This window comes from Bos javanicus, chromosome 2 (genome assembly GCF_032452875.1).
Source record: "Bos javanicus breed banteng chromosome 2, ARS-OSU_banteng_1.0, whole genome shotgun sequence".
Lineage (NCBI taxonomy): Eukaryota > Metazoa > Chordata > Mammalia > Artiodactyla > Bovidae > Bos > Bos javanicus.
The window spans coordinates 69,624,658-69,650,165 of NC_083869.1; the positions used below are offsets into that span (position 1 = coordinate 69,624,658).

Consider the following 25,508-nt stretch of genomic DNA (forward strand, 5'->3'; position numbering starts at 1 on the left):
GATTGCATTATGATTGAATTATTTTTTAAAATGTAGGAGACTGAAAACGGGGCGGCGGGCGGGTTAGGGGAATTTCATTTCTCATTGGTTTCCACCTTTGTCCAGGGGTCAAAAAAATATAACTCCATCTTCACCCTGGATATGAAGAACTGGAAGACGTGCGCTAGGATCAGGAACTTGGGCAACTGCTAAGGGAGGGCGGGGTGGAAAGCGAGTAAGGTTGGGTTAGAGACAGAGAGGAGGTGGTGGACACGCCCTTATCAGGGCCTCGGCCAAAAAGCTTAGAAGCCGAGTTCTTTCTCTGTAGAACCAGAGAGAGAACTTCTCAAGGCAGCACGAATCCTCAGAGGGGCAGAAGTATAGTAAGGGAAGCCGCAGGCAGGATGGAGCCGGGTCGAGGCGCTTCCTCCTTGACCTACCTAACACCCGAGTCTCCTATTCACAGATACTTAGGATGGAGATCGAAGAAAGCAGAACTTCTCTGTCCCGTAGAGGGCGGATCCCTCTGTTTCTAGAGGTCAAACTGTACCTCAGGCGAGTCCCAGGGGTCCGGCTGCGGAATTCCTAGGCGATTGTGAACCTTCGGGGAGTCTCGCGTTAGGGTTCTCTCGGCGCAGAGGAGAGAGGGAGACCCACGGGACAGCCTGAAGGCCCTGCTCCAGTCGGCTGGTTCTCCAGACCACGCCGCCCACGCCCATCCCGGGTGCAGCTCTGCTCAGGGCCCGCCGGGCTCGGAGTCGCTGGCCACTCTCCAAACCCACTCTGCGCGCGGACACTCGCCATACCCTCGGATTCCCAGCCCTATGACAGCCCGCTCCCCTGGGAACAGCGAGGCAAGGCAGGAGGGAATGGCTCAGGGACTAAGGTGGAGGAGTTGGACTCCTGAGAGGGCCCACTTTTTTCTCCACTGGAAAAGAGACCCAGGAGGACTCAAAGGCGAGGCGCCAGAGGGGTGGGGAGCTGCGGCCCAATAAGGGACCAGAGTAGGGCGAACTGGACTCCTCTCTGCCCTCCCCATCACGCAAGGCCCCCTTCCACGCCCTCACTCGCCGCGTCCACCCCGAGCCCAGGGCGCGCTTGCGTCCCCGCAGGGGAGCCGGGATGCCGCGCGCTATGGAAGCAGCTAACCTCTCTGTGGCCTCCACCGGCGTCGCCCTTCGCCTGGGACCCGAAGCCTTCAGCAGAAGCCCAAACCCTAGCGGGGTCATCGGATCGACCCCAGGTGGTGCGGCCCCGCCGGGTCGAGAACCGCCTTTCTCCGTCTTCTCGGTACTGGTAGTGACGCTGCTGGTGCTGCTGATAGCCGCCACGTTCCTGTGGAACCTGCTTGTTCTGGTCACCATCCTGCGGGTCCGCGCCTTTCACCGTGTGCCGCATAACTTGGTGGCCTCGACGGCCGTGTCGGACGTGCTAGTGGCAGCGCTGGTAATGCCCCTGAGCCTGGTGAGCGAGCTGTCGGCGGGGCGACGGTGGCTGCTGGGCCGGAGTCTATGCCACGTGTGGATCTCCTTCGACGTGATGTGCTGCACCGCCAGCATTTGGAACGTGGCGGCCATCGCCCTGGACCGCTACTGGACTATCACGCGCCACCTGCAGTACACGCTGCGCACCCGCCGCCGCGCCTCGATGCTAATGATCGCGCTCACCTGGGCGCTCTCCGCTCTCATCGCCCTCGCACCACTGCTCTTCGGCTGGGGCGAGGCGTACGACGCCCGACTCCAGCGCTGCCAGGTGAGCCAGGAACCCTCCTACGCCGTCTTCTCCACCTGCGGCGCCTTCTACCTGCCGCTTGGCGTGGTGCTGTTTGTCTATTGGAAGATATATAAGGCGGCCAAGTTTCGCTTCGGTCGCCGCTGCAGGGCTGTGCTGCCCTTGCCCTCCACCGTGCAGGTGAGGCGCGGGTTGGGGAATGGGGATTTGGGAAAGGGGTCGCTGAGGGAGCCTGGCGAAAGGGAGAGCTGGAGGTGCAAGTTTGCACACTTGGCGGAAGCTTTTCAGGTTGGCCACTCGGAGCGCACCCTGAGTTTGCCATCTGCTCTGCTGCAGCGCACGCGGGGGAGCTCAGCACTCGCGCCTGGCGTGCACACGAAGGGTTCATGAGTAGATGGTGCGCGGGGAGGGGCAGGGCGGGGGAAGGAGTTCCAGCACCTACCCACTAGGACTGGAGCTGGAGCGGGCACCGCGGCACCACGCGGCTGAGAGGGGCGGCAGGAGCAGTGTTGCTCGGTAGCGTTGAGCTCGCGACGGATCCCCTGTGCCCTCCGTTGCTTTTCTTCTGGAGCTATTGTATCCGTGGGAGTCCTCAGTCGCCAGTTTCCTAGCCGCGGCTAGACCAAGCGTTACCGCAGGAGGTTGGAAATTCGTCCTGCCGTTGAACCTTCTGTGACCGTTCGCCCCGTATTTTTGTCTCCACTGCACCCTCATTCACCCCTGCAGTCCCGAGACTATTCACTCTATTGGCCAGCTTCCTGCCAAGGGGAAAGGGAGGATAAAAATGAATCCAAGTATCACTTTTCTTTCACTGTCTCAACCTCAGTGGTATCCTTCAGTGACAGGACATTGGGGCAGTTACTTAATCTCTGTGGGCGTTGTTTCCTCCTCTTTAGACGTAATGGGGCTCTTGGCTTACGTGAGATAAAGAATGCAGACACTTGGCACAGTGCCTGGCAAACGGGGGTGGAGGGGTCGCAGTGCTGCCTGGAGCGAGGGGACCTTCAGGGCCAGGGCGTTGCCGGGCAATCTACAATGGGTGCCGGAAACGAATGAATGAATGAGAGGAAGGAACCTGCATTTGGCAGAACTTCTCTCCACTGTCTGTAGAATGGGGGCTTTCTGCTTTTTTTTTTCTTTAGTCTGTAATTCCTGTCAGACTCTTGAGACCCTATGGACTCTAGCCGGCCAGGCTCCTCTGTCCATGGGGTTCTCCAGGCAAGAATACTGGAGTGGACTGCCTTTTCCTCCTCCTGGGTATCCTCCCAACCCAGGGATCGAACTTGCACAGCGGTAGATTCTTTACCGCTGAGCCACCTGGGAAGCCCCTCTGCCTTTTTGCAAGACCCTAATAGATCCTAACTCCCTCCTCACCCTGGAAGCCTCGAACTTTTCTTTTGGGTGAGTGTGGGCTTAGGAATTATTGCCTCTTTCCTAATACAACGTATGGACCAGGGGAAGGGGACATGAGGAGGGAAAGAAAGAGGGTAAGTTTTTTTCTTGTTAGCTTTGTTTTAATTTTGTAAGTTAACTCAGATGCTTAGGTTATTCAAATGTGTGTATTTTTAAAAGCAGGCATCTCCCGCCCCCGACACCCTTCATGAAATGGCAGAGGAGTTTTGTCGGATAAAACGGGGAATGTCAAGTCTATAATTGGAAAGTGTTGTTACGGGAGAGCTTTATTCAGAATTAATGATATCCTTTGAAAGGTCCCTTGGAAATGCCTGGGGTGATTATCCTTTTTCTATCTGATTGCCAAGGCAGGGCAGACTTTTACTAGCTACATCGATCCAGGGTGCACCCAGAGAAATCATGGTGAAATGGATGCCAGAAAGGCTTGCCATGCCTGAGTTTAGTATTCATTTTTGACAGACCCTGTTCAAGCAGTTGATAACAAAGCAGATGTGCCTGGATGATGGGGGACCTGGACAATCAGGATGGTCACTTGTAGGGGGAAAGTTCTCTGGGAGGCAGGGCAGCCTGGTGATTTAGCCACCTGCCAGCAATGAGCTTCTTTCACATTTTGGGCTGCAAGCTTTCTCCTCTAAGACACAACATTGGTCTAAGTCATGGCTAAGAGTCTTGAATCATATGATGCTGAGGTTGTAGATGAGATGGGTTCCAGAATATCCTGCTTCTTTAGGCTCCAGCAAGCCATCACTCAAACTCCTGGGTAATGTTGCAGAGTCAGCAGTTGCAAGCTTGTTGACCACACCCAAACAGAAATTTTAACCTGCCAGAAATACATTAATTCTAATGTGCCAGAAATACTCTGTCTGTGCCTTCCCCCACCTGCTTTATAAAACAATTTAATTGGAGGATAGTTGGTTTATGATGTGTTGGTTTCTGCTGTACAACAACATGAATCAGCCATAAGTATATATACTTCCCCTCTCTCTTGAGCCTCCTTTGCACCCCTCTAGGTCATCCCACCCTTCTAGGTCATCACAGAGGCGCGTCTGGGCTCCGTGTGTTATACAGCAGCTTCTCACTAGCTCTCTGTTTCACACATGCTAGTGCATATATGTCAGTGCCACTCTCTCAGTTTATCCCACCCTCTCCTTCCACCCCTGTGTCCATAAGACCATCCTCTACATCTGTGTTGCTATTCTTGCCCTGCAAATAGGTTCATTAGGACCATTTTCTAGATTCCATATATATGCATTAACATGTGATATTTGTTTTTCTCTTCCTGACTCATTTCACTCTGTATAACCTGTTTTTCTCTGCATTCCAGGGGAAATGAGTAGAGCTGAATTTAGGTCCTGCAAAATGTCTTTATTGCTTTCTGTGGGTGATGGGAGCACTTAGGAAGGCAGAAGGCCTCTGGTCATGAGGTTGTGCACTCCCTTCACCTTTTTCAGGATGCTGTGACTAGGTTCCCCACACTAAAATAGGATCAGGGAGGGATCTGCAATCATGCCTCAAGTTTTGAAAGTAGACATGGAAAGAAATGCTCACTGAGTGAGTTCCCTCTTGCAGGCACAGTGACCATTTACCTTCTTCCTCTTATTTAATCCTCAGACTCCAGACACATTGGCCATACAGTGTCTGTTTGTCAGGATAAGCTAAGATACGTTGAGTAACAGAATCCCCAGACTAATGGTTTAACCCAGTCTCACTCAAAGTTCAGTGTGGGTCCGGTGGCCCTCCCCCTGCTCTCTGCTCTTCTCCAGGCTTGTGGATCCAGGCCCCTTGTCATCTTTAAGTTATGCTGTCTTGAACATGTGGTTTCTGAGGTTGCTGTGGAAGAGGAAGTGAGACCTGGAAATACAGCAGCTTCTACCTGCCTTACCCAGAAGAGTCCCTTCTGTTCACAGTCCATTGGCCAGATGCTGGCTGTGAAGGCTAGGGGAACCTATGGCTCTTTGGTGAGCATTAACCATCTTTGCCTCATAGCTCTCATTTTTGTTGTTGTTCAGTCTTTAAGTCATGTACTACTCTTTGTGACTCCATGGACTATAGCATGCCAGGCTTCCCTGTCCTTCACTATCTCTCAGAGCTTGCTCAAACTCATGTCCATTGAGTTTGTGATGCCATCCAACCGTGACAGAGGATGATCTGTCATCCCCTTCTCCTCCTGCCCTCAATCTTTCCCAGCATCAGGATCTTTTCCAATGAGTTGGCTCTTCACATCAGGTGGCCAAAGTATTGGAGCTTCAGCTTCAGCACCAGTCCTTCCAGTGAATATTCAGAATTGATTTCCTTTAGGATGGACTGGTTTGATTTCTTTGTAGTCCAAGTGACTCTCCAGAGTCTTCTCCAGCACCACAGTTCAGATGATCCAATTCAGGTGCCATAAAGTGAGTTCATCCATGACCTCACTGTTACTGGGTGGAGAAGCTAAAGTCTGTCCTGGATCTATCAATAAAATCACTGTTCTTTTCATCCCTTTTTCATTATGATGTGCTTTCTCCAGGAATTTAATTTCTGAGCACTGTCACAAGCATCTAGAACTTCATGGGGGTGAGACAATCATATCCCAGTCCAGGTGGGTCATGGGAATGTCAACTGAAAAAAAAAATACAACCTAAAAGTTGAGAATTCTGTTTTCTTTGGCAGACTTTCTGAGAGCTTCATCCTGGAAGACAGGTTCTCAGATAGCTCTGAGGTTACTCATTGTGTCATCTCCTTGCAACCCCATGGGCTGTAGCCTACCAGGCTCCTCTGTTCATAGGGTTTTCCAGGCAAGAATACTGGAGTGGGTCTCTATTTCCTTCTCCAGGTGATCTTCCTGACACTGGGATCCAACCTGTGTCTCCTGCATTGGCAGGTGGATTCTATACCTCCTGAGCCATTGCAGAAGCCCATCCATAGGAAGCAGGATCTCAAAACTGTGAACACCTTTGTAGGAGAGTTGAACACAAGTGAATACAGAGGCACCACCCACTTCTCTCAGGAGTGAGGGTTAATTCCCACCTGCATCCTTTTTCCCATCTCATAGATGGGACACCATGATGTAGCATATTCTGCGGTCCCTAATGCATCCCCCATGGGTTATAATTCTTTCCTACTATCCTATACTCTTTACTGCTTAGAAAAGGAAAAAAGCAAAGTCAATAGAGATTGTTTGATTTTTAAAATGCAACATCAAACATTTTGTTCGTTTTAATTGTTTGTCTGATAGCTGTGCCTGATACCAGGGCATGCTTATTTATTAGGCATAGTGGGTATACCACCGAGAGCCGCCAGACTTTTAGGGGCCCATGGAAATTGTTTAATTTCTTTTAGAGGGAAAGTGAATATAACAGTAATGAATATGTAATAATGAGTTCAGCCTTGATTATATTAGTCTTTATAATAATATGATCATAAAATATAATTTTTAATATTTTTTAATGGAAGAATGGCCCACAGAGGCACAGATGCCTCAGGCTCAAGAAGGTTATAATGCAGCCTTGGTTGATACCTTCTTTCATTCACTCAATCAATAAACATGTGCTGGGAGACAGCGTGCACATTGGTTAAGAACCTGGGATTTGGAAACAAGGAGACCTGGATTTCAATTCTTTTTGTGCCACTTATTAACTCTCTAGCCAAGTGAGTTCAACTCCATCTGCATTTCCCTGTAGGTAAAATAGAAATATTGCTATCTGCCTCTTAACATTCTTATGAAGGGTAGATGAGATAACAGTGTATATGGAGTAACTAAAATAGTAAACCCTAAATGATGGCCACTGTACTATTTTCATTACTATTTTTTGCAATTTTTCTTATAAGTTATACTAACTTAACTTATAAGTTATAAATAATAAATTATTATTTTGTACCTCTTACTGCTGTTACTCACCATTATAGGCGGATTAGTTATTTATTTCTTAACAATTACCCCTATCTTTAGTGTCTTAAAACAACAAACATGTATGAACTCAGTTTCTGTGGGTCTGGCATTGGGAACAGCTTAGCTGGGTGGTCTGGTCCAAGGCCTTTTGTGGTTATAGCTGTGGCTCACACGGCTGTCAGTGGGAGGTCTCTAAAGGGCTGCTTGAGTGTCATCCCCAACATGGTAGCTGGCTTCCCCTAGTCTGAGAGTGAGGCAAGGGGAAAACGGCAATGCCTTTTATGATCTGTCTCAGAAGCTACATTCCATCACTTCCCTTAAAATCTATTCATTAGAAGTGAGTCACTAACTCCACCCCACCCTCAAGAGAAGGCGAATTAGGCTCCACTTTTGGGACATGAGTGAATGAACCTGTGAATGTATTTTAAAATCACCACAAAAGGCCACGCAGATGGTATTCAAGGTTATTTGACTTGTACTGGCCTGTGTACCAGGCAACATGGTAGCCTCTGAGGTTTCATAGAAGTGGTCTCTGCTTTCCGGGGATTCATGTTAGTAAACTACAATTACAGAATTATAAATGTAATAAAGTCTTAAATTATTTTATTTTTTCATCTGTGCTAGGTCTTCATTGCTGCACGAGGTCTTTCTCTGGTTGTGGCAAGCGGGAGCTACTCTCTAGTTGCGGTGTGCGGTCTTACTGAAGTGGCTTTTCTTGTTGTGGATCACAGGCTCTTGGGCACACAGGCTTCAGTAGTTGTGACTTGCAGACTCCAGAGCTTGGGCTCAGCAACTGTGACGCACAGGCTTAGTTGTCCCGCAGCATGTAGGATCTTCCTGGACCAGGGATTGAACTTGTGTCCCCTGCTTTAGCAGTCAGATTCTTAACCACTGGATCACCAGGGAAGTCTACAGTAATGTCTTACAGGTGTTCTGTCCAGAGTACAGTGGTCTTGAAAGATGGACAATATTTGGAAAAACACTTTGTAACCTGTAAAAGTCAAAATAAATGCGTAATATTGAACTATCGGGTTTGTGACGACTTGGACCTGAGTTTTACATAATGTCATATTACAAAATATTTGCCTGTCCAAACTAATCCTTCAGATTAGATTTGTGTTGTAAGCATACAGCATATAAGCCCTAAGTTACCTAAAAACTATACAGAACACTTGATGTTTTTGTCACATCTTCAATGTTTACTCGTCATTTGTTCCACCCCAAAGACTAAGGGGCTGTTGGTCTTGTGGACCTAGCCACGTGTGGGACCAGAGTTCAGTCAGAGCTAAGCTCTGGGAAGAGGATGGTGGAAAATCACCACCCTCATTCTGATGCCATCTATTAAAAGAAATGTGACTCAAACGAGTCCTATGCCAGCATGCAAGACTATTTTAACCTTAGAAAAGTAAATTTTATTCATCAAATTGTAAGGTTATTTTAACTTTAGAAAAGTGAAGTTTGTTCATCAAATTGTATGGTAACAATACATCTGGCTTATCATTTGATTCTTTTAAGACTGATATCTAATTGTCTGAGAGTTTCCAGAACTACTTGCGTGGACAAAGGAGCATTTTCTCTAGACTTTTTAGAAATATCCCTGGCTTTCCCCTCGCTATAAACTTCTTCCTTGTTCTCTTCCATCATTACACTCATTCTGCCTCTTTATCTCTGCTTCTATTTCTCTTTTCCCTGGTTGGATTGTTGGGGAAAGTGCAGGGGAGATGAAGCGGGATGTAGACAAGGGGGATGGTGCAGGGATCAGGTGTCTTCCCCAGTGACCTTGCAACAAGCTACTTCTTAAATCCGTGTAGTTCTTGGAGAAGATTGAGTTTCTCGGTAGAAGAATGAGATTCAAATTCCATGGTTATTAACCCTTTCATGGGTCACAGAATTCCTTGAAAATTAAAGAAAGCTTTGGACTTGCTGCTCAGAAAGGCTTGTAGGCGCCTGCTTGCCCAGTGTGCCTACGGCACTGCCTGAAGCCCATTTGGAGGGTGATCCTCAGTCTTGCCTCCCTCCCACTCTTCAGAAGAATGGAACCCACAGTGCAGTAGGAACTGGGACTCTCCACAGCATGGCAGTGTTTGTCAGGGGAGCCATGGCCCCCTATGCAGCCATGTCAGGACACTGAGGCTGGAGGATGCCTGTGCAAAAGGCAAAACTTTCCCACTCTCCATTATACCCTCCTTCTATGCCAAGACTCTTTGGCCTGGGAGTTTGGGGACTTCAAGATAGAACTTTAACAGAGGACTTTCCATTGTCCTCCACCCGTAAAAGAGGATGACTAGATCAGATGATATTAGAACTGAAACAAATGTGGTGTAATTTTAAGTAACACACTTGATTACAGTTTCCCTTTCTCAGTACTAACACCAGTGAGTCCTTAGCCATCCCAGTGTAATTAAGCACCCCCCACCACCAAATTCATATTTTCCAAATATAATAATAGTAGCGATTGTCTTTTATGTTATGATCATACCCGAGTTTAGCATAACGGTTCTTTGTGGTGTATATAATTACACTCAAGGGAAAGGTAATTTTTTTTCAAGCCCAGCAGTGCTCTGCTTTTATTACTCTGTTTTTTTTTTTTTTTTTAACAAGGAAACGTCTTTATTTTCTGGTTTCTTTTGCACAAGGGAAGCTGCTGAGAAAACTTCCTGTTGTAGTTTGTTAGACAAGTTTTAGACAGCTTCTGTTTACTTTGAAGGGCTATTTTGGTTAGTTTTCTCTTCAAGGTGCCTTTGAGAAGTACAACTTGGAGCTTGGTTGTCTCTGTACAGCATGGGCAGAGAGAATGGTGCCCTGGGTACTCCATCTCCTGACCCTTTGAGTTCTGGATAGAAATGGGGAATTCCAGTTACAATCCGGATTGCGTTCAGCCAAGACTGGATGCCACTCAATGTCCTCTGTCCTCTCCCAGAGGTCTCAGGGCTTGATTAGTCACCAGGGAGTGTGTCCCCACCCCCAGCCTCATGAAGAGCCTTGCTGTACAGGATGCCTGACCTGTGTGTCACCACCCCGACCAGTTGGTTTCAGAAGTGATTAGGAGCCGTTTTTCTTTTTCTAGTTCTTCTCAGGGTATTTATCTGACAACATTCAGTTCAGTTCAGTTCAGTTCCGTCGCTCAGTTGTGTCCGACTCTTTGAGACCCCATGAATCGCAGCACGCCAGGCCTCCCTGTCCATCACCATCTCCCGGAGTTCACTCAGACTCACGTCCATCCAGTCAGTGATGCCATCCAGCCATCTCATCCTCTGTCATCCTCTTCTCGTCCTGCCCTCAATCCCTCCCAGCATCAGTCTTTTCCAATGAGTCAACTCTTCGCATGAGGTGGCCAAAGTACTGGAGTTTCAGCTTTAGCATCATTCCTTCCAAAGAAATCCCAGGGCTGATCTCCTTCAGAATGGACTGGTTGGATCTCCTTGCAGTCCAAGGGACTCTCAAGAGTCTTCTCCAACACCACAGTTCAAAAGCATCAATTCTTCAGCGCTCAGCCTTCTTCACAGTCCAACTCTCACATCCATACATGACTACTGGAAAAACCATAGCCTTGACTAGACGGACCTTTGTTGGCAAAGTAATGTCTCTGCCTTTGAATATTCTATCCAGGTTGGTCATAACTTTCCTTCCAAGGAGTAAGCGTCTTTTAATTTCATGGCTGCAGTCACCATCTGCAGTGATTTTGGAGCCCCCAAAAGTAAAGTCTGACACTGCTTCCACTGTTTCCCCAAACATTGGCGGTTTACAAATGTCTGTGGGTGTTTTCTGAAGCAGCTGGATTTTTTTTTTTAATTAGAGGGGAGGGAAGGGACATTCCTTTTACTTAAAGGGGACATAAAGTTGACATTTCTGAGATCCTGCCATGTATTATTGTCTCACTGTCATCCTCCAGGAAGCCCACCATACATGACAGATAAAGACCTTCATCGCTGGAAATGTAAAAATGGGAGCTCAGATTGGAATCCTGTCTAATCAATAATTTGCTCTGAGCCTTGGTTTCCTTATTCCTTAGTGACTGGCTACTGTTATAACTGAGTAAGGTGGGGTGTGGAACCACACGGCCAAGTAGCAGACGACGGTCAGGAATTCTGAAAGTCTGAGATTTTTCCCTGCTGGCAAGCTGACAAGTCAGCCTACCCTAGTTTACTGGATACTGACAAAAGACACGAGACTTCTGGGTCAGAGTCAAAGGACGTTCTTACTCGTGTTACACAGGCAGCATGAATTTCATGTGTGCGTTTGTTCGCTTCCCTTCCAAGTCCCATGCGACTGACATGGAGTGGGCCAGCTGGATTTGCATCACAAATAGTAGGGAAACTCCCAGATTAGGGAACTCAAGTCTGTATTGTCCAGGACTGAACAATATATAAACCTGCCCTTTGCTTTTCAGAAACCTGAATCTTTAATAATGGGTTGCAAGTAAATCTGTCTTCTTTTCTACCGGGAGATACTCTCTCACTCTTCCAAGGCTGTTTGTTATACAGACATCCTTGACAGGCTGGTCAGAAACAAGAGCTGTCAGTGCCTTTGCTGGCAAATGTGTAGAAACACAAGAGACTTAAAGAGACTTGTCTCCCCCAAATAACTATTTATTTAGTGTTTGTTGAGATTTTACTATAGACCATACATTACACTAGGTGCCGGGAACGCTTCAGTGGATGGGACACTCATGTCCCTGCCTTCCTGGAGTGTTGATTGTGACACAATATTCACAATCAGAATGAAGATTCAGAATCCATGCCTTGGTATCAGAGTGCTTATGAGAATAGTGGGACAGGATATTTGAAATTGGGACTTCATGGAAAATTCCAGTACGTAGTCCATATGCACTAGTCTACTCTAGTGTTAGTTGCTCAGTCACGTCCAACTCTTCGTGATGCCTGGGACTGTAACCTGCCAGGCTTTTCTGTCCATGGGATTCTCCAGGCAAGAATACTGGAGTGGGTTGCCATTCCGTTCTCCAGATCTTCCTGACCCAGGGACTGAACCCAGGTCTCCTGCATTGCAGGCAGATTCTTTACTGTCTGAGCCACCAGGGAAGCCCCAGTAGATGATTAATAAATGTCAGCATATATTGTCGGGCTGATTTGGTCCTTAATTAATTTTAGATGGAAAAGCCTCAGATTCTATGGAAACGTTTAGGTGAACTCATCTTTTAGGTCATGTCTCACAGTGGCAGAGAGAAGCCAAAGAGGCCTGGAGCCGGACAGATGGGCAGGCACCTTGGTTCTGCTTTACCCTGCTCATGTGACCTTGCTCGTAGCATCTGATATCTCCACACTTCTGTGTACTCAAAGCACCTGTCCTTTTGCAGCAGGACAGAAGGTGGCAGGTGCTACTGGTTGTGTGCCTTCAACAGTCAGTATTTTTACCTTCAGATTAGTGGATTCTAGGAGTCTGAGACCTCTGAAGCCAGAAATGGTCAGTTTTATAATAGGTGTAGAGAGGATTGTCAGGGCTTCCCTGGTGGCTCAGACAGTAAAGAATGTGCCTGCATTGCGGGAGATCTGGGGTTGAATGCTTGGGTCAGGAAGATGCCCTGGAGAAGGAAATGGCAACCCACTCCAGAACTCTTGCCTGGAGAATTCCATGGACAGAGGAGCCTGTCATGGCTACAGTTCATAGGATCATAAAAAGTTGGACATGACTGAGTGTTCAACTGCTAGAGAGCATTGTCAGGGCAAAGAGGCTAAGGAGACATCCAACCAAAGAGGAAAGATGGAGAAGCTCAGGGCTGGCCCCAGAGCTGACTGCTAGAGCACCTAGACATTTCCCAGGAAGCCGGAGTCATTCATTCTGAAGGCATCCCAAGCATAAACGTGATCCTAAAAATAGGTTCTGTGTTTTCTCAGCTGTCAAATGGAGATAATTGCCTGAAGGTTTGGCATGAGGGCAGATCAGATCAGTCGCTGAGTCGTGTCCACCTCTTTGCAACCCCATGAACTGCAGCACGCCAGGCCTCCCTGTCCATCACAAACTCCCGGAGTTCACTGAGACTCACATCCATCAAGTCAGTGATGCCATCCAGCCATCTCATCCTCTGTCGTCCCCTTCTCCTCTTGCCCCCAATCCCTCCCAGCATCAGAGTCTTTTCCAATGAGTCAACTCTTCGCATGAGGTGGCCAAAGTACTGGAGTTTCAGCTTTAGCATCATTCCTTCCAAAGAAATCCCAGGGCTGATCTCCTTTAGAATGGACTGGTTGGATCTCCTTGCAGTCCAAGGGACTCTCAAGAGTCTTCTCCAACACCACAGTTCAAAAGCATCAATTCTTCAGCGCTCAGCCTTCTTCACAGTCCAACTCTCACATCCATACTTGACCACAGGAAAAACCATAGCCTTGACTAGACGAACCTTTGTTGGCAAAGTAATGTCTCTGCTTTTGAATATGCTATCTAGGTTGGTCATAACTTTCCTTCCAAGGAGTAAGTGTCTTTTAATTTCATGGCTGCAGTCACCATCTGTAGTGATTTTGGAGCCCATAAAAATAAAGTCTGACACTGTTTCCACTGTTTCCCCATCTATTTCCCATGAAGTGATGGGACCGGATGCCATGATCTTCGTTTTCTGAATGTTGAGCTTTAAGCCAACTTTTTCACTCTCCACTTTCACCTTCATCAAGAGGCTTTTGAGTTCCTCTTCACTTTCTGCTATAAGGGTGGTGTCATCTGCATATCTGAGGTTATTGATATTTCTCCCAGCAATCTTGATTCCAGCTTGTGTTTCTTCCAGTCCAGCATTTCTCATGATGTACTCTGCATATAAGTTAAATAAACAGGGTGACAGTATACAGCCTTGACGAACTCCTTTTCCTATTTGGAACCAGTCTGTTTTTCCATGTCCAGTTCTAGCTATTGCTTCCTGACCTGCATACAAATTTCTCAAGAGGCAGGTCAGATGGTCTGGTATTCCCATCTCTTTCAGAATTTTCCACAGTTTATTGTGATCCACACAGTCAAAGGCTTTGGCACAGTCAAGAAAGCAAAAATAGATGTTTTTCTGGAACTCTCTTGCTTTTTCCATGATCCAGCAGATGTTGGCAATTTGATCTCTGGTTCCTCTGCCTTTTCTAAAACCAGCTTGAACATCAGGAAGTTCATGGTTCACGTATTGCTGAAGCCTGGCTTGGAGAATTTTGAGCATTACTTTACTAGCATGAGAGATGAGTGCAATTGTGTGGTAGTTTGAGCATTCTTTGGCATTGCCTTTCTTTGGGATTAGAATGAAAACTGACCTTTTCCAGTCCTGTGGCCACTGCTGAGTTTTCCACATTTGCTGGCATATTGAGTGCAGCACTTTCACAGCATCATCTTTCAGGATTCGGAATAGCTCAACTGGAATTCCATCACCTCCACTAGCTTTGTTCGTAGTCATGCTTTCTAAGGCCCACTTGACTTCACATTCCAGGATGTCTGGCTCTAGGTCAGTGATCCCACCATCGTGATTATCTGGGTCGTAAGACGGTAGGTGTTGCAAGAGGGCATCAGAGGCCAAACACACTGAAACCATACTCACAGAAAACTGGTCAATCTAATCACACTAGGACCACAGCCTTGTCTAACTCAATGAAACTAAGCCATGCCCGTTGGGCAACCCAAGACAGGCGGGTCATGGTGGAGAGATCTGACAGAATGTGGTCCACTAGAGAAGGGAAAGGCAAACCACTTCAGTATTCCTGCCTTGAGAACCCCATGAACAGTATGAAAAGGCAAAATGATAGGATACTGAAAGAGAAACTCCCCAGGTCAGTAGGGGCCCAATATGCTACTGGAGATCAGTGGAGAAATAACTCCAGAAAGAATGAAGGGATAGAGCCAAAGCAAAAAGAATACCCAGCTGTGGATGTGACTGGTGATAGAAGCAAGGTCTGATGCTATAAAGAGCAATATTGCATAGGAACCTGGAATGTCAGGTCCATGAATCAAGGCAAATTGGAAGTGGTCAAACAAGAGATGGCTAGAGTGAATGTCGACATTCTAGGAATCAGCGAACTGAAATGGACTGGAATGGGTGAATTTAACTCAGATGACCATTATATCTACTACTGCAGGCAGGAATCCCTCAGAAGAAATGGAGTGGCCATCATGGTCAACAAAAGAGTCCGAAATGCAGTACTTGGATGCAATCTCAAAAACAACACAATGATCTCTGTTCGTTTCCAAGGCAAACCATTCAATATCACAGTAATCCAAGTCTATGCCCCAACCAGTAACGCTGAAGAAGCTGAAGTTGAACGGTTCTATGAAGACCTACAAGACCTTTTAGAACTAACACCAAAAAAAGATGTCCTTTTCATTATAGGGGACTGGAATGCAAAAGTAGGAAGTCAAGAAACACCTGGAGTAACAGGCAATTTTGGCCTTGGAATACGGAATGAAGCAGGGCAAAGACTAATAGAGTTTTGCCAAGAAAATGCACTGGTCATAACAAACACCCTCTTCCAACAACACAAGAGAAGACTCTACACACGGACATCACCAGATGGTCAAACACCGAAATCAGATTGATTATATTCTTTGCAGCCAAAGATGGAGAGGCTCTATACAGTCAGCAAAAACAAGACCAGGAGCTGACTGTGGCTCAGACCATGAACTCCTTATTGCCAAATTCAGACTTAAATTGAAGAAAGCAGGGAAAACCACTAGACCATTTGGGTATGACCTAAATCAAATCCCTTATGATTATACAGTGGAAGTGAGAAATAGATTTAAGGGCCTAGATCTGATAGATAGAGTGCCTGATGGACTATGGAATGAGGTTCGTGACATTGTACAGGAGACAGGGGTCAAGACCATCCCCATGGAAAAGAAATGCAAAAAAGCAAAATGGCTGTCTGGGGAGGCCTTACAAATAGCTGTGAAAAGAAGAGAAGTGAAAAGCAAAGGAGAAAAGGAAAGATATAAACATCTGAATGCAGAGTTGCAAAGAATAGCAAGAAGAGATAAGAAAGCCTTCTTCAGAGATCAATGCAAAGAAATAGAGGAAAACAACAGAATGGGAAAGACTAGGGATCTCTTCAAGAAAATCAGAGATACCAAAGGAACATTTCATGCAAAGATGGGCTGGATAAAGGCATGAGGGCGAATCAGAGTTATTCATTACAAGTGTCTGTTTTACAGTGGCTTTTCTGGAATTGTTCTTTGTGTCTTTTGGTTTTCTGTTTCTTCAGATGAGAAAAGCCATGTCAATCTTCTAGCAAACCAGGGTCTGACCTCATTGACTTGTTGACTTTGAGGCTGTTCTGGAAAGATTCCATGTCTGTCCTGTCCCTCTGCACAGGGTGCAGCAGGCTCAGGTGGAGCAGAGGGGGACTCTGCTGAATGCTGCAGTGGTGGAGGCTGAGGTGCTCTAAACCTATTTAATTAGTGGATTTGCCTTTTCTGTTTCTCTTCCCCCAGGATCCCTTTGAACTGAATTGACCCCATGTGTTTCTTTTGTAGCATGACAAGGATTTGGAATTGTGTTAAGCGAGGAAGGAATTCAAGTGCTTGGGAGGTCATTGAGGTCGGCAGAGAAATCTTTTCAAAAGTGCCCATTAATCAGCTGAATGGGAGGAAGACAAGCAAACCACCTGCCACTGCCCCTCATGCCCTGATGATATTGCTTCCTGCGCGCAATAGACTGCTAATACTCATAGGTGATTTCAGGATGTCACGTTTTCCCCCTCAGACTTCCATTAGTGGATGATGGTCATTCATCCTGTGAGAACTGGTCAGTGTCACCTCTTCTAAAGGGGAGGGATGAGCTTCAGCTCCCACTTGCCTCGGGGGCACCAGAAACCTTGGGATGGCTCATTAAAGAAGGGGTGCCCGCTGATCTGCACAGGGTGCGTGTTTGCAGAGCCAGGGCTTTGTAAGGGGCAGAGGGGTGGGGAGGAGTGAAGGGCTGGCTGGTCTCTCCTGGAGTCACCTGCCTTTTCCTTCTCTCTCTCTGAGTGGCAGGTGGGAGGAGGCTGGGTTTACACCCAGAAAAGAAAGGACTCAACTTTGTTCATATCACCAGGATCTGTTTCAGGATGACTTAGTGATTTTCCAAATAAATAGAGATGAATGTTGGGAGGAGGTAGCAGAGACGGAGAATTTGAGGGTAGATCTTAGAGTGAGGAGCCCCAGGTTTGCACAGTTCAGACCACCTGGGTGCCTTCTAAGCTCCATCCTGCTCCAGGTGAGAGGAACTCGGTCTCTTCCCTTGGCGCCTCGAGGTTGGGTGGCTCTCCTGATGGCTGCTGCCAGTTGTGTCTGGGAGAGAAACCAGATGCAGTCCTTGCCTGGGAGCCCCTTGCCTCTGTGTTTTCTCCAGCATCATGACTGGCAGCATTCTGGAAAGGAAGAGACATGCAGGTGAGGAGCATGTGGTTGAAATGATCAGTCAACGTGGCAACTGTTTCCTAGGCACTGACTGGGTGTCAGGTGGTGCTGCCAGGCAGGTGCTATACAAGGAAAACCCAGCCTGCTGTGGTTCAGCTTGGGCCAGAGGGACACCACGTGTAACACCATGATCACACACATGGCTACAAAGGAGGGGAACGTGGTACCAGATCACAGAGAGCTGTGATTGAGTTTAAAGGGGCAACAGGGCTGCTCTGAGGCTGGTGGCCTTTAAGCTGAGACTCAAGAGGTAGACAGGAAGTGACCAAAGGCCGGGGGTGAGAGGGTGGAGCGCAGCCAGAGGCTCCTTAAATGGCAGCTAATTATCACCACAAAGTCTCTTACACTTTGTTTATTTTAAGCTAGGCAATACAAAATTATCTCCTAATTTAAAATCATCTCCTAATTCACTTAACACAGTAATCATTTAATTTCTTGCAATATTGATGTTTACAGGCGGCCTGCCTCTCTGGCTGTGAGCTTTGTGAGGGGCAGGCCTGGGTCTGTTCCATTCAGGGTCCGGGTCCCAGCCCCACCCACCTCCATGAGTACTGAGTTGTGAGTGCCTGTGGCAGGGGGTTGTTCTGGGCACACACACACATTCCTAGTGCTCATTCACAATGGCCTTATGGCAGGGAGGGGGCCTGGTCACCTAGCTTCATACACAGGAAATGGCTTGGCCAGTGGGGCTGGAGCTCAAGCCAGGGTCTGACACCAAGGCACGTGTTCTTAAGTGCCTCCCCCTGTCCCCCTTTTTAGATCATATTATTATTTGATTGGGATTCCCTGGTGGCTCAGATGGTAAAGAATTACTTATTCTAATATCTGACATTGTGGGGACCACCACCACTCTCAGTCTCTGAAGAACCTTCAGGACATATTTTAACCTACAGTTTCAAGAACTTTCTTACCTAGCATTAATCTTTGGGGGTGGATTATGGCATCAGTTGGGCTTCCCTGATGGCTCAGGAGTTAAGAATATACCTGCAATGCAGGAGGCACAGGAGATGCCTGTTTGATCCCTGGGTCAGGAAGATCCCCTGGGGGAAGAAATGGCAACCCACTCCAGTATTCTTGCCTGGAAAATTCCATGAACAGAGGAGCCTGGGGGCCTACAGTCCTGCCTGTAGGGTCACAAAGAGTACTACACGACTGAGCACACACATGCGATGATGATGGCATCAGTGCATCTTGTATGGGGCTGGGGGGGGGGGGCTGGCCAAGGTTGGGTGTATTGTATGTCACTGTACTGCCCAGCGTTACGCATTTTATCTTTGAGTTATGCATTTCCTCTGTTCGCAGGTAAAGGAGGCCCCTCAGGAGGCTGAGATGGTGTTCACGGCCCGCCGCCCCACAGTGGCCTTCCAGACGAGCGGAGCCTCGTGGCGGGAACAGAAGGAGAAGCGGGCAGCCGTGATGGTGGGCATCCTCATCGGCGTGTTCGTGCTGTGCTGGATCCCCTTCTTCCTGGCTGAGCTCATTGGCCCCCTCTGTGCCTGCAGCCTGCCCCCCATCTGGAAAAGTGTGTTCCTGTGGCTTGGCTACTCCAACTCTTTCTTCAATCCCCTGATTTACACAGCTTTTAACAAGAACTACAACAATGCCTTCAAGAACCTTTTCACCAAGCAGAGATAAACCCAGGGCTTGGAGAGGGGAGGGAACTGGAATTTCTCCCCTTCATTTGTGACCTGGGCCAGAGCTGTCGCACCGCTGAGCATTAATGACATTTGGGAACCATACCACTTGGGCCTGGACTACAGGAGCAGCGATGCCAAAGGCCCTCCAGAAAGACAGCAGGTAGGTGGCAAGTGTGCAGCTATGCCCTCTCACCGAGTGATGCAGACATTGCTAATCGATCTCAGCATATCTTCCCACTGAGCTGGAACTCAGCCTAAGAATCCTTTCTGGACAGTGCATTCGGCAGTTATTGCTAATTGGCCAGAATTCATACAAGACTGGCATCCCAGGTGGGGCTAGTGGTAAAGAAGCTGCCTGCCAATGCAGGAAATGTAACAGACATGGGTTCAATCCCTGCATTGGGAAGATCCCCTGGAGGAAGGCATGATAACCCATGCTGGCATTTTCGCCTGGAGAATCCCATGGACAGAAGAGCCTGGCAAGCTACAGTTCATAGGGTTTCAAAGAGATGGACATGACTGAAGCAACTGAGATTTGCTCTGTCCTTTATCTGAAGCTGATTTGCTCTTCCTTTATCTCATTACCATATTCTCAGCACAGGGCCCAGTGACCTGTTTGGTGGCAGAACGAGTACCTGGACTCAAGTTTGCCTGAATCTTGACATGGGAAAATGAAGAGAACACAACCAAAATCTGACTGGATTGCATTCAATGTTGGCTTGCATTTTGTACCATGAGACCCACACATGGTGTAGTGGTTCCACTTGTACTTTTCTACTTGGATTCCAGCAAGGGGCCTTAGAGGAAGAGTCTAGGTATGGTTTGGAAGAGGGGGCAGTGATATTTTTAGGCTTCCTCTCACTATTGGATAGGATGCTTTATCATTGTGTTCATTTGACCTGGGCCTTGACTTAATGTAAGATCATTATAGAAGCATCCCGGGCAGAGGGAATCATTTACATTGAGTACTTCTTAAAAGCAAGTTGTTTGCTGACTAATTTGATGGCAACTTCTGTTGGACCTTTCAGACTTGAAATTTTTCTTTACTTAGGCCTTCCCTGACTACTCACTATAATTACAAAATGCTCAATTTCTGAGACAGATCAGTTCAGTTCAGTTGCTCAGACGTGTCCGACTCTTTGTGACCTCAGGAACTGCAGCACGCCACACCTCCCTATCCATCACCAACTCCCAGAGTCTACCCAAACCCATGTCCATTGAGTTGGTGATGCCATCCAACCATCTCATCCTCTGTCGTCCCCTTCTCCTCCTGCCCTCAATCTTTCCCAGCATCAATGAGTCAGTTCTTTGCATCAGGTGACCAAAGTATTGGAGTTTTCAGCTTCAACATCAATCCTTCCAATGAACACCCAGGACTGATCTCCTTTAGGATGGACTGGTTGGATCTCCTTGTAGTCCAAGGGACTCTCAAGAGTCCTCTCCAACACCACAGTTCAAAAGCATCAATTCTTTGGTGCTCAGCTTTCTTTATAGTCCAACTCTCACATCCATACATGACTACTGGAAAAACCATAGCCTTGACTAGATGGACCTTTGTTGACAAAGTAATGCCTCTGCTTTTTAATATGCTGTCTAGGTTGGCCATAACTTTCCTTCCAAGGAGTGTCTTTTAATTTCATGGCTGCAGTCACCATCTACAGTGATTTTGGAGTCCCCCAAGATAAAGTCAGCTACTGTTTCCACTGTTTCCCCATCTATTTCCCCTGAAGTGATGGGACCAGATGCCATGACCTTAGTTCTGAATGTTGAGCTGTAAGCCAACTTTTTCACTCTCCTCTTTTACTTTCATCAAGAGGCTTTTTAGTGCCTCTTCACTTTCTGCCATAAGGGTGGTGTCATCTGCATGTCTTGGAGAAGGCAATGGCACCCCACTCTAGTACTCTTGCCTGGAAAATCCCATGGATGGAGGAGCCTGGTGGGCTCCATGGGGTTGCTAAGAGTCGGACACGACTGAGTGACTTCACTTTCACTTCTTCACTTTCATGCATTGGAGAAGGAAATGGCAACCCACTCCAGTGCTCTTGCCTGGAGAATCCCAGGGGCAGGAGAACCTGGTGGGCTGATGTCTATGGGGTCACACACAGTCGGACATGACTGAAGTGACTTAGCAGCAGCAGCATCTGCATATCTGAGGTTATTGAGACAGATCAATTGATAATTAACTTTATGTAAGGATGTACTTGTAATTCCTTTTATTTTTGAACTTTTTATTTTGTATTGGAGTATATGGCTATACCCTAATAAAAAAAAGTTCAAAAATGATCAATGTTTTGATTTAGTGTCAGGTAAACAAGCAAAAAGCAAAGGAGAAAACGAAAGATAGAAGCATCTGAATGCAGAGTTCCAAAGAATAGCAAGAAGACATAAGAAAGCCTTCCTCAGCGATCAATGCAAAGAAATAGAGGAAAACAAAAGAATGGGAAAGACTAGAGATCTCTTCAAGAAAATTAGAGATACCAAGGGAACATTTCAGGCAAAGATAAAGGACAGAAATGGTATGGACTTAACAGAAGCAGAAGATATTAAGAAGAGGTGGCAAGAATACACAGAAGAACTGTACAAAAAGATCTTCACAACCAAGATAATCATGATGGTGTGATCACTGACCTAGAGCCAGACATCCTGGAATGTGAAGTCAAGTGGGCCTTAGAAAGCATGACTACGAACAAAGCTAGTGGAGGTGATGGAATTCCAGTTGAGCTATTTCGAATCCTGGAAGATGATGTTGTGAAAGTGCTGCACTCAATATGCCAGCAAATTTGGAAAACTCAGCAGTGGCCACAGGACTGGAAAAGGTCAGTTTTCATTCTAATCCCAAAGAAAGGCAATGCCAAAGAATGCTCAAACTACCGCACAATTGCACTCATCTCACACGGTAGTAAAGTAATGCTCAAAATTCTCCAAGCCAGGCTTCAGCAATACGTGAACCATGAACTTCCAGATGTTCAAGCTGGTTTTAGAAAAGGCAGAGGAACCAGAGATCAAATTGCCAACATCCGCTGGATCATGGAAAAAGCAAAAGAGTTCCAGAAAAACATCTATTTCTGCTTTCTTGACTATGCCAAAACCTTTGACTGTGTGGATCACAATAAACTGTGGAAAATTCTGAAAGAGATGGGAATACCAGACCACCTGACCTGCCTCTTGAGAAATTTGTATGCAGGTCAGGAAGCAACAGTTAGAACTGGACATGGAACAACAGACTGGTTCTAAATAGGAAAAGGAGTACATCAAGGCTGTATATTGTCACCCTGTTTATTTAACTTATATGCAGAGTACATCATGAGAAACACTGGGCTGGAAGAAGTACAAGCTGGAATCAAGATTGCTGGGAGAAATATCAATAACCTCAGATATGCAGATGACACCACTCTTATGACAGAAAATGAAGAGGAACTAAAAAGCCTCTTGATGAAAGTGAAAGAGGAGAGTGAAAAAGTTGGCTTAAAGCTCAACATTCAGAAAACGAAGATCATGGCATCTGGTCCCATCACTTCATGGGAAATAGATGGGAAAACAGTGGAAACAATGTTAGATTTATTTTTGGGGGCTCCAAAATCACTACAGATGGTGACTGCAGCCATGAAATTAAAAGACGCTCACTCCTTGGAAGGAAAGTTATGACCAACCTAGATAGCATATTGAAAACAGAGACATTACTTTGCCAACAAAGGTTCGTCTAGTCAAGGCTATAGTTTTTCCTGTGGTCATGTATGGATGTGAGAGTTGGACTGTGAAGAAAGCTAAATGCCGAAGAATTGATGCTTCTGAACTGTGGTGTTGGAGAAGACTCTTGAGAGTCCCTTGGAGTGCAAGGAGGTCCAACCAGTCCATTCTAAAGGAGATCAGCCCTGGGTGTTCTTTGGAAGGAATGATGCTAAAGCTGAAACTCCAGTACTTTGGCCACCCATGTGAAGAGCTGACTCATTGGAAAAGACTCTGATGCTGGGAGGGATTGAGGGCAGGAGGAGAAGGGGATGACAGAGGATGAGATGGCTGGATGGCATCACTGACTCGATGGACGTGAGTTTGAGTGAACTCTGGGAGTTGGTGATGGACAGGGAGGCCTGGCGTGCTGCAATTCATGGGGTTGCAAAGAGTCGGACATAACTGAGCGACTGAACTGAACTGAACTGAAACAGCAAAGGGACTCAGCCATACATATCCATGTATCCATAAGTAATTTAATACAGAATATCAGAAATAGAAATCTATTGACAAAATATCAGATTTACAGTAAATATTGCAGGAACTTCCTTAAGCCTAGTCTCTGTTCTGCCTCAAATCTGTCTGCCTGTAGGACATGGGAGACAAGGCCAGGAGGCTGTAACTGGAATTAATCTTGTCAGGATTTATTTGCTGATTAAGTTATCACTGAAGGGTCTTCATGTCCAAATCCAGTTCCATAAAGTTCCAGGCCTGTAGGGTGGATGTGGCTAACCTGGCAGTTTCATTTTATCAATTTTGTCCTGTATAAAGCATGCCATTTTTCTCCCATTTATCATGGCCCCCATGTTTATTCAGGCATGTCTGAGGGAAATCTGGATTCTGTTCACAACTGCTGTCCTCTGTGAACATCTCTTCCATGTGGGGGTACCACCCTAGAAGCCTTCTCTTTGGCCCCTGACCTGCACCCTCTGCACTGAAGCTGGATGGTACAGAGGAGTGTCTTTTAAACTCCAGGTCAAGTTGCCATGAAATCAGTTGGTGATCATCTCAGTCACTTATGTTCTCAACATCTGCACACAATCACTGCAGAATCTTAGTGGTGTATAGCAACAAGCCTCCTCTGCTGAGGTGTCTGTGAGTCACTGGGATTTCACTGGTTCAGGCTGGGCTCTTCTGGGCTCAGCTGCAAGCTGCAGGTTGGTCTCTGTCTGCTCCATGTGTGTCTGAACCTCCTCTGGCCAGCAGGGTAAGTTCTTCTCCAGAGAGGCTACAAGAGGGCAAGTCCAATACACAGCATGTTCTCAAACCTTTGCTCCTGTCAAGGCTGCTAACAACCCAAGACCAGGCTGAGCCCAAACTCAAGGGGTGAGGAAGCACATTCCACCTGCCAGCGTGCTGTGACAAGGGTGTCTGCTCTGGGGAGTGAAGAATGGAATCCAATACAGTAGTCAGCATTTTTCAAAAATTAAGTAGAACAGGAAAAACATTAGACTAGTATGGAAAGGGTATGCATTGTCTCTTAAAACTTTGTCTCAGGTGTGTTTCATGTAGATTATCAGTCATTGCTTAGCTGGGCTCCCTGCTTCTGCCCCTGCCTCCCCTGTAGTCTGTAGTCAGCATACCACCAGAGATGTCTTTGTTGAAATCTTGTCAAAACCCTCCCATGGTTCCCCACACAGGTCCCCTTCCTGCTCCCCAGACTCACCTGCTGTGTGTGCTCCAACCTACACCTTGATACCTGCTCCTCTCTATGCCTGGAACTCTCCTCACACGGGTATCTACCTATGTGACTCATTCCTTCACTCATAGTGAGGTTTTGCTTATTAATATTTATTTAGTGCTAAGAACATAAATATCCTAAAGAAGGGGAAGACAATTAAGAGCAATTTTTTCTAAATAGGATTTTCATAATGAAAACACTCGTGAGTCAAACTTCTGAAACAGAAAAGCACACAAATCTAGAAAAATGCAAAATACTTTTTCTCTCTTACCTGAATTAACCTGAAGTGAAAGTGAAAGTGTTAGTTGCTCAGTCATGTCTGACTCTTTGAGACCCCATTGACTGTACAGCTCACCAGGCTCATCTGTCCATGGAATTCTGTAGTCAAGAATACTGGAGTGGGTTGCCATTCCCCTTCTACAGGGGATCTTCTTGACCCAAGTATTGAACCTGGGTCTCCTGCAATGCAGGCTGATTCTTTACCAACAGAGCCACCAGGGAAGCCCTGAATTAACCTGACAACACCTAGAATATCAACTTTGAGAGTAATTTTAAATCATGCAAAAAATAGTACTGGTAGCATTAAACCATAAAAAACGTATCTGGCTTATATGTGACAAAAATAAAATGAAAGCAAGTAAAAGTAAACAGTTTATAGAATTCAGAGACAATCAGTGTGTCTAAAAAGTGAAAGAAAGGCAATTAAGGACAGGAGACACTTTGCAAAGCAGAATGCTACGGCAATGTCTACTGCTAGCCTAGATGAAAACAGGAGACTGTGAACACTGAGAATCACTGATGCTACGGATAAAAGTGTAGTGTCTCTAATAGGCAGCAAATCACCTGGCCCTCTGGTAAAAACTTCAGAACATAAACCGATGCAGTTTTCAGTTAAGAACGTAAAGTTTTATTCTCTGACCACTCATTATAAAATTGCAGCCATCACCGCCGTACGGGCCAGTCCTGATCCGCGTCTTTGCTGAGTCAGCACATTGAAGCAGCATGTGACACAGTGTGTGCGTTGCCTGTTTATGTGTGTTTCCCCACAGGAGTATAGCCCTAGGGAAACAGGTTCCTTTGCCTGCTTGGATCTATTCCCAGGGCC

The 25,508-nt window shown here is 46.6% G+C and overlaps 1 protein-coding gene and 1 long non-coding RNA gene across 3 annotated transcripts in view; one reads left to right on the top strand and one right to left on the bottom strand.

The window, feature by feature from the left end:
- LOC133261107 (uncharacterized) overlaps positions 1-1,211 on the bottom strand; it is a 112,951-nt gene extending 111,740 nt beyond the window's left edge. The window contains exon 1 of the long non-coding RNA XR_009741026.1: positions 1,129-1,211. This is a non-coding gene — a long non-coding RNA (uncharacterized LOC133261107). The remainder of the gene's footprint in view (positions 1-1,128) is intronic.
- On the top strand, positions 63-24,017 carry LOC133261093 (5-hydroxytryptamine receptor 5B). 2 transcript variants are annotated; one of them, XR_009741025.1, is made up of 3 exons: positions 63-1,890; positions 18,659-19,153; positions 19,590-24,017. XR_009741025.1 is itself a non-coding variant. In XM_061439661.1 (2 exons), the coding sequence occupies exons 1-2, from the start codon at positions 1,102-1,104 to the stop codon at positions 18,989-18,991; spliced, it is 1,122 nt and encodes a 373-aa protein (XP_061295645.1). In that variant the 5' UTR covers positions 63-1,101; the 3' UTR covers positions 18,992-24,017. The 2 variants fall into 2 exon arrangements, 1 of the variants encoding a protein (XP_061295645.1); XM_061439661.1 differs by having other exon boundaries at positions 18,659-24,017.
- The last annotated feature ends 1,491 nt before the right edge of the window (positions 24,018-25,508 follow it).

Excerpts from the sequence above, each read along its gene's own strand:
- LOC133261093 (XM_061439661.1), top strand. The coding sequence starts at position 1,102 with ATGCCGCGCGCTATGGAAGCAGCTAACCTCTCTGTGGCCTCCACCGGC. Across the intron at positions 1,891-18,658 it reads CCTTGCCCTCCACCGTGCAG|GTAAAGGAGGCCCCTCAGGA; the intron begins GTGAGGCGCGGG and ends CTCTGTTCGCAG.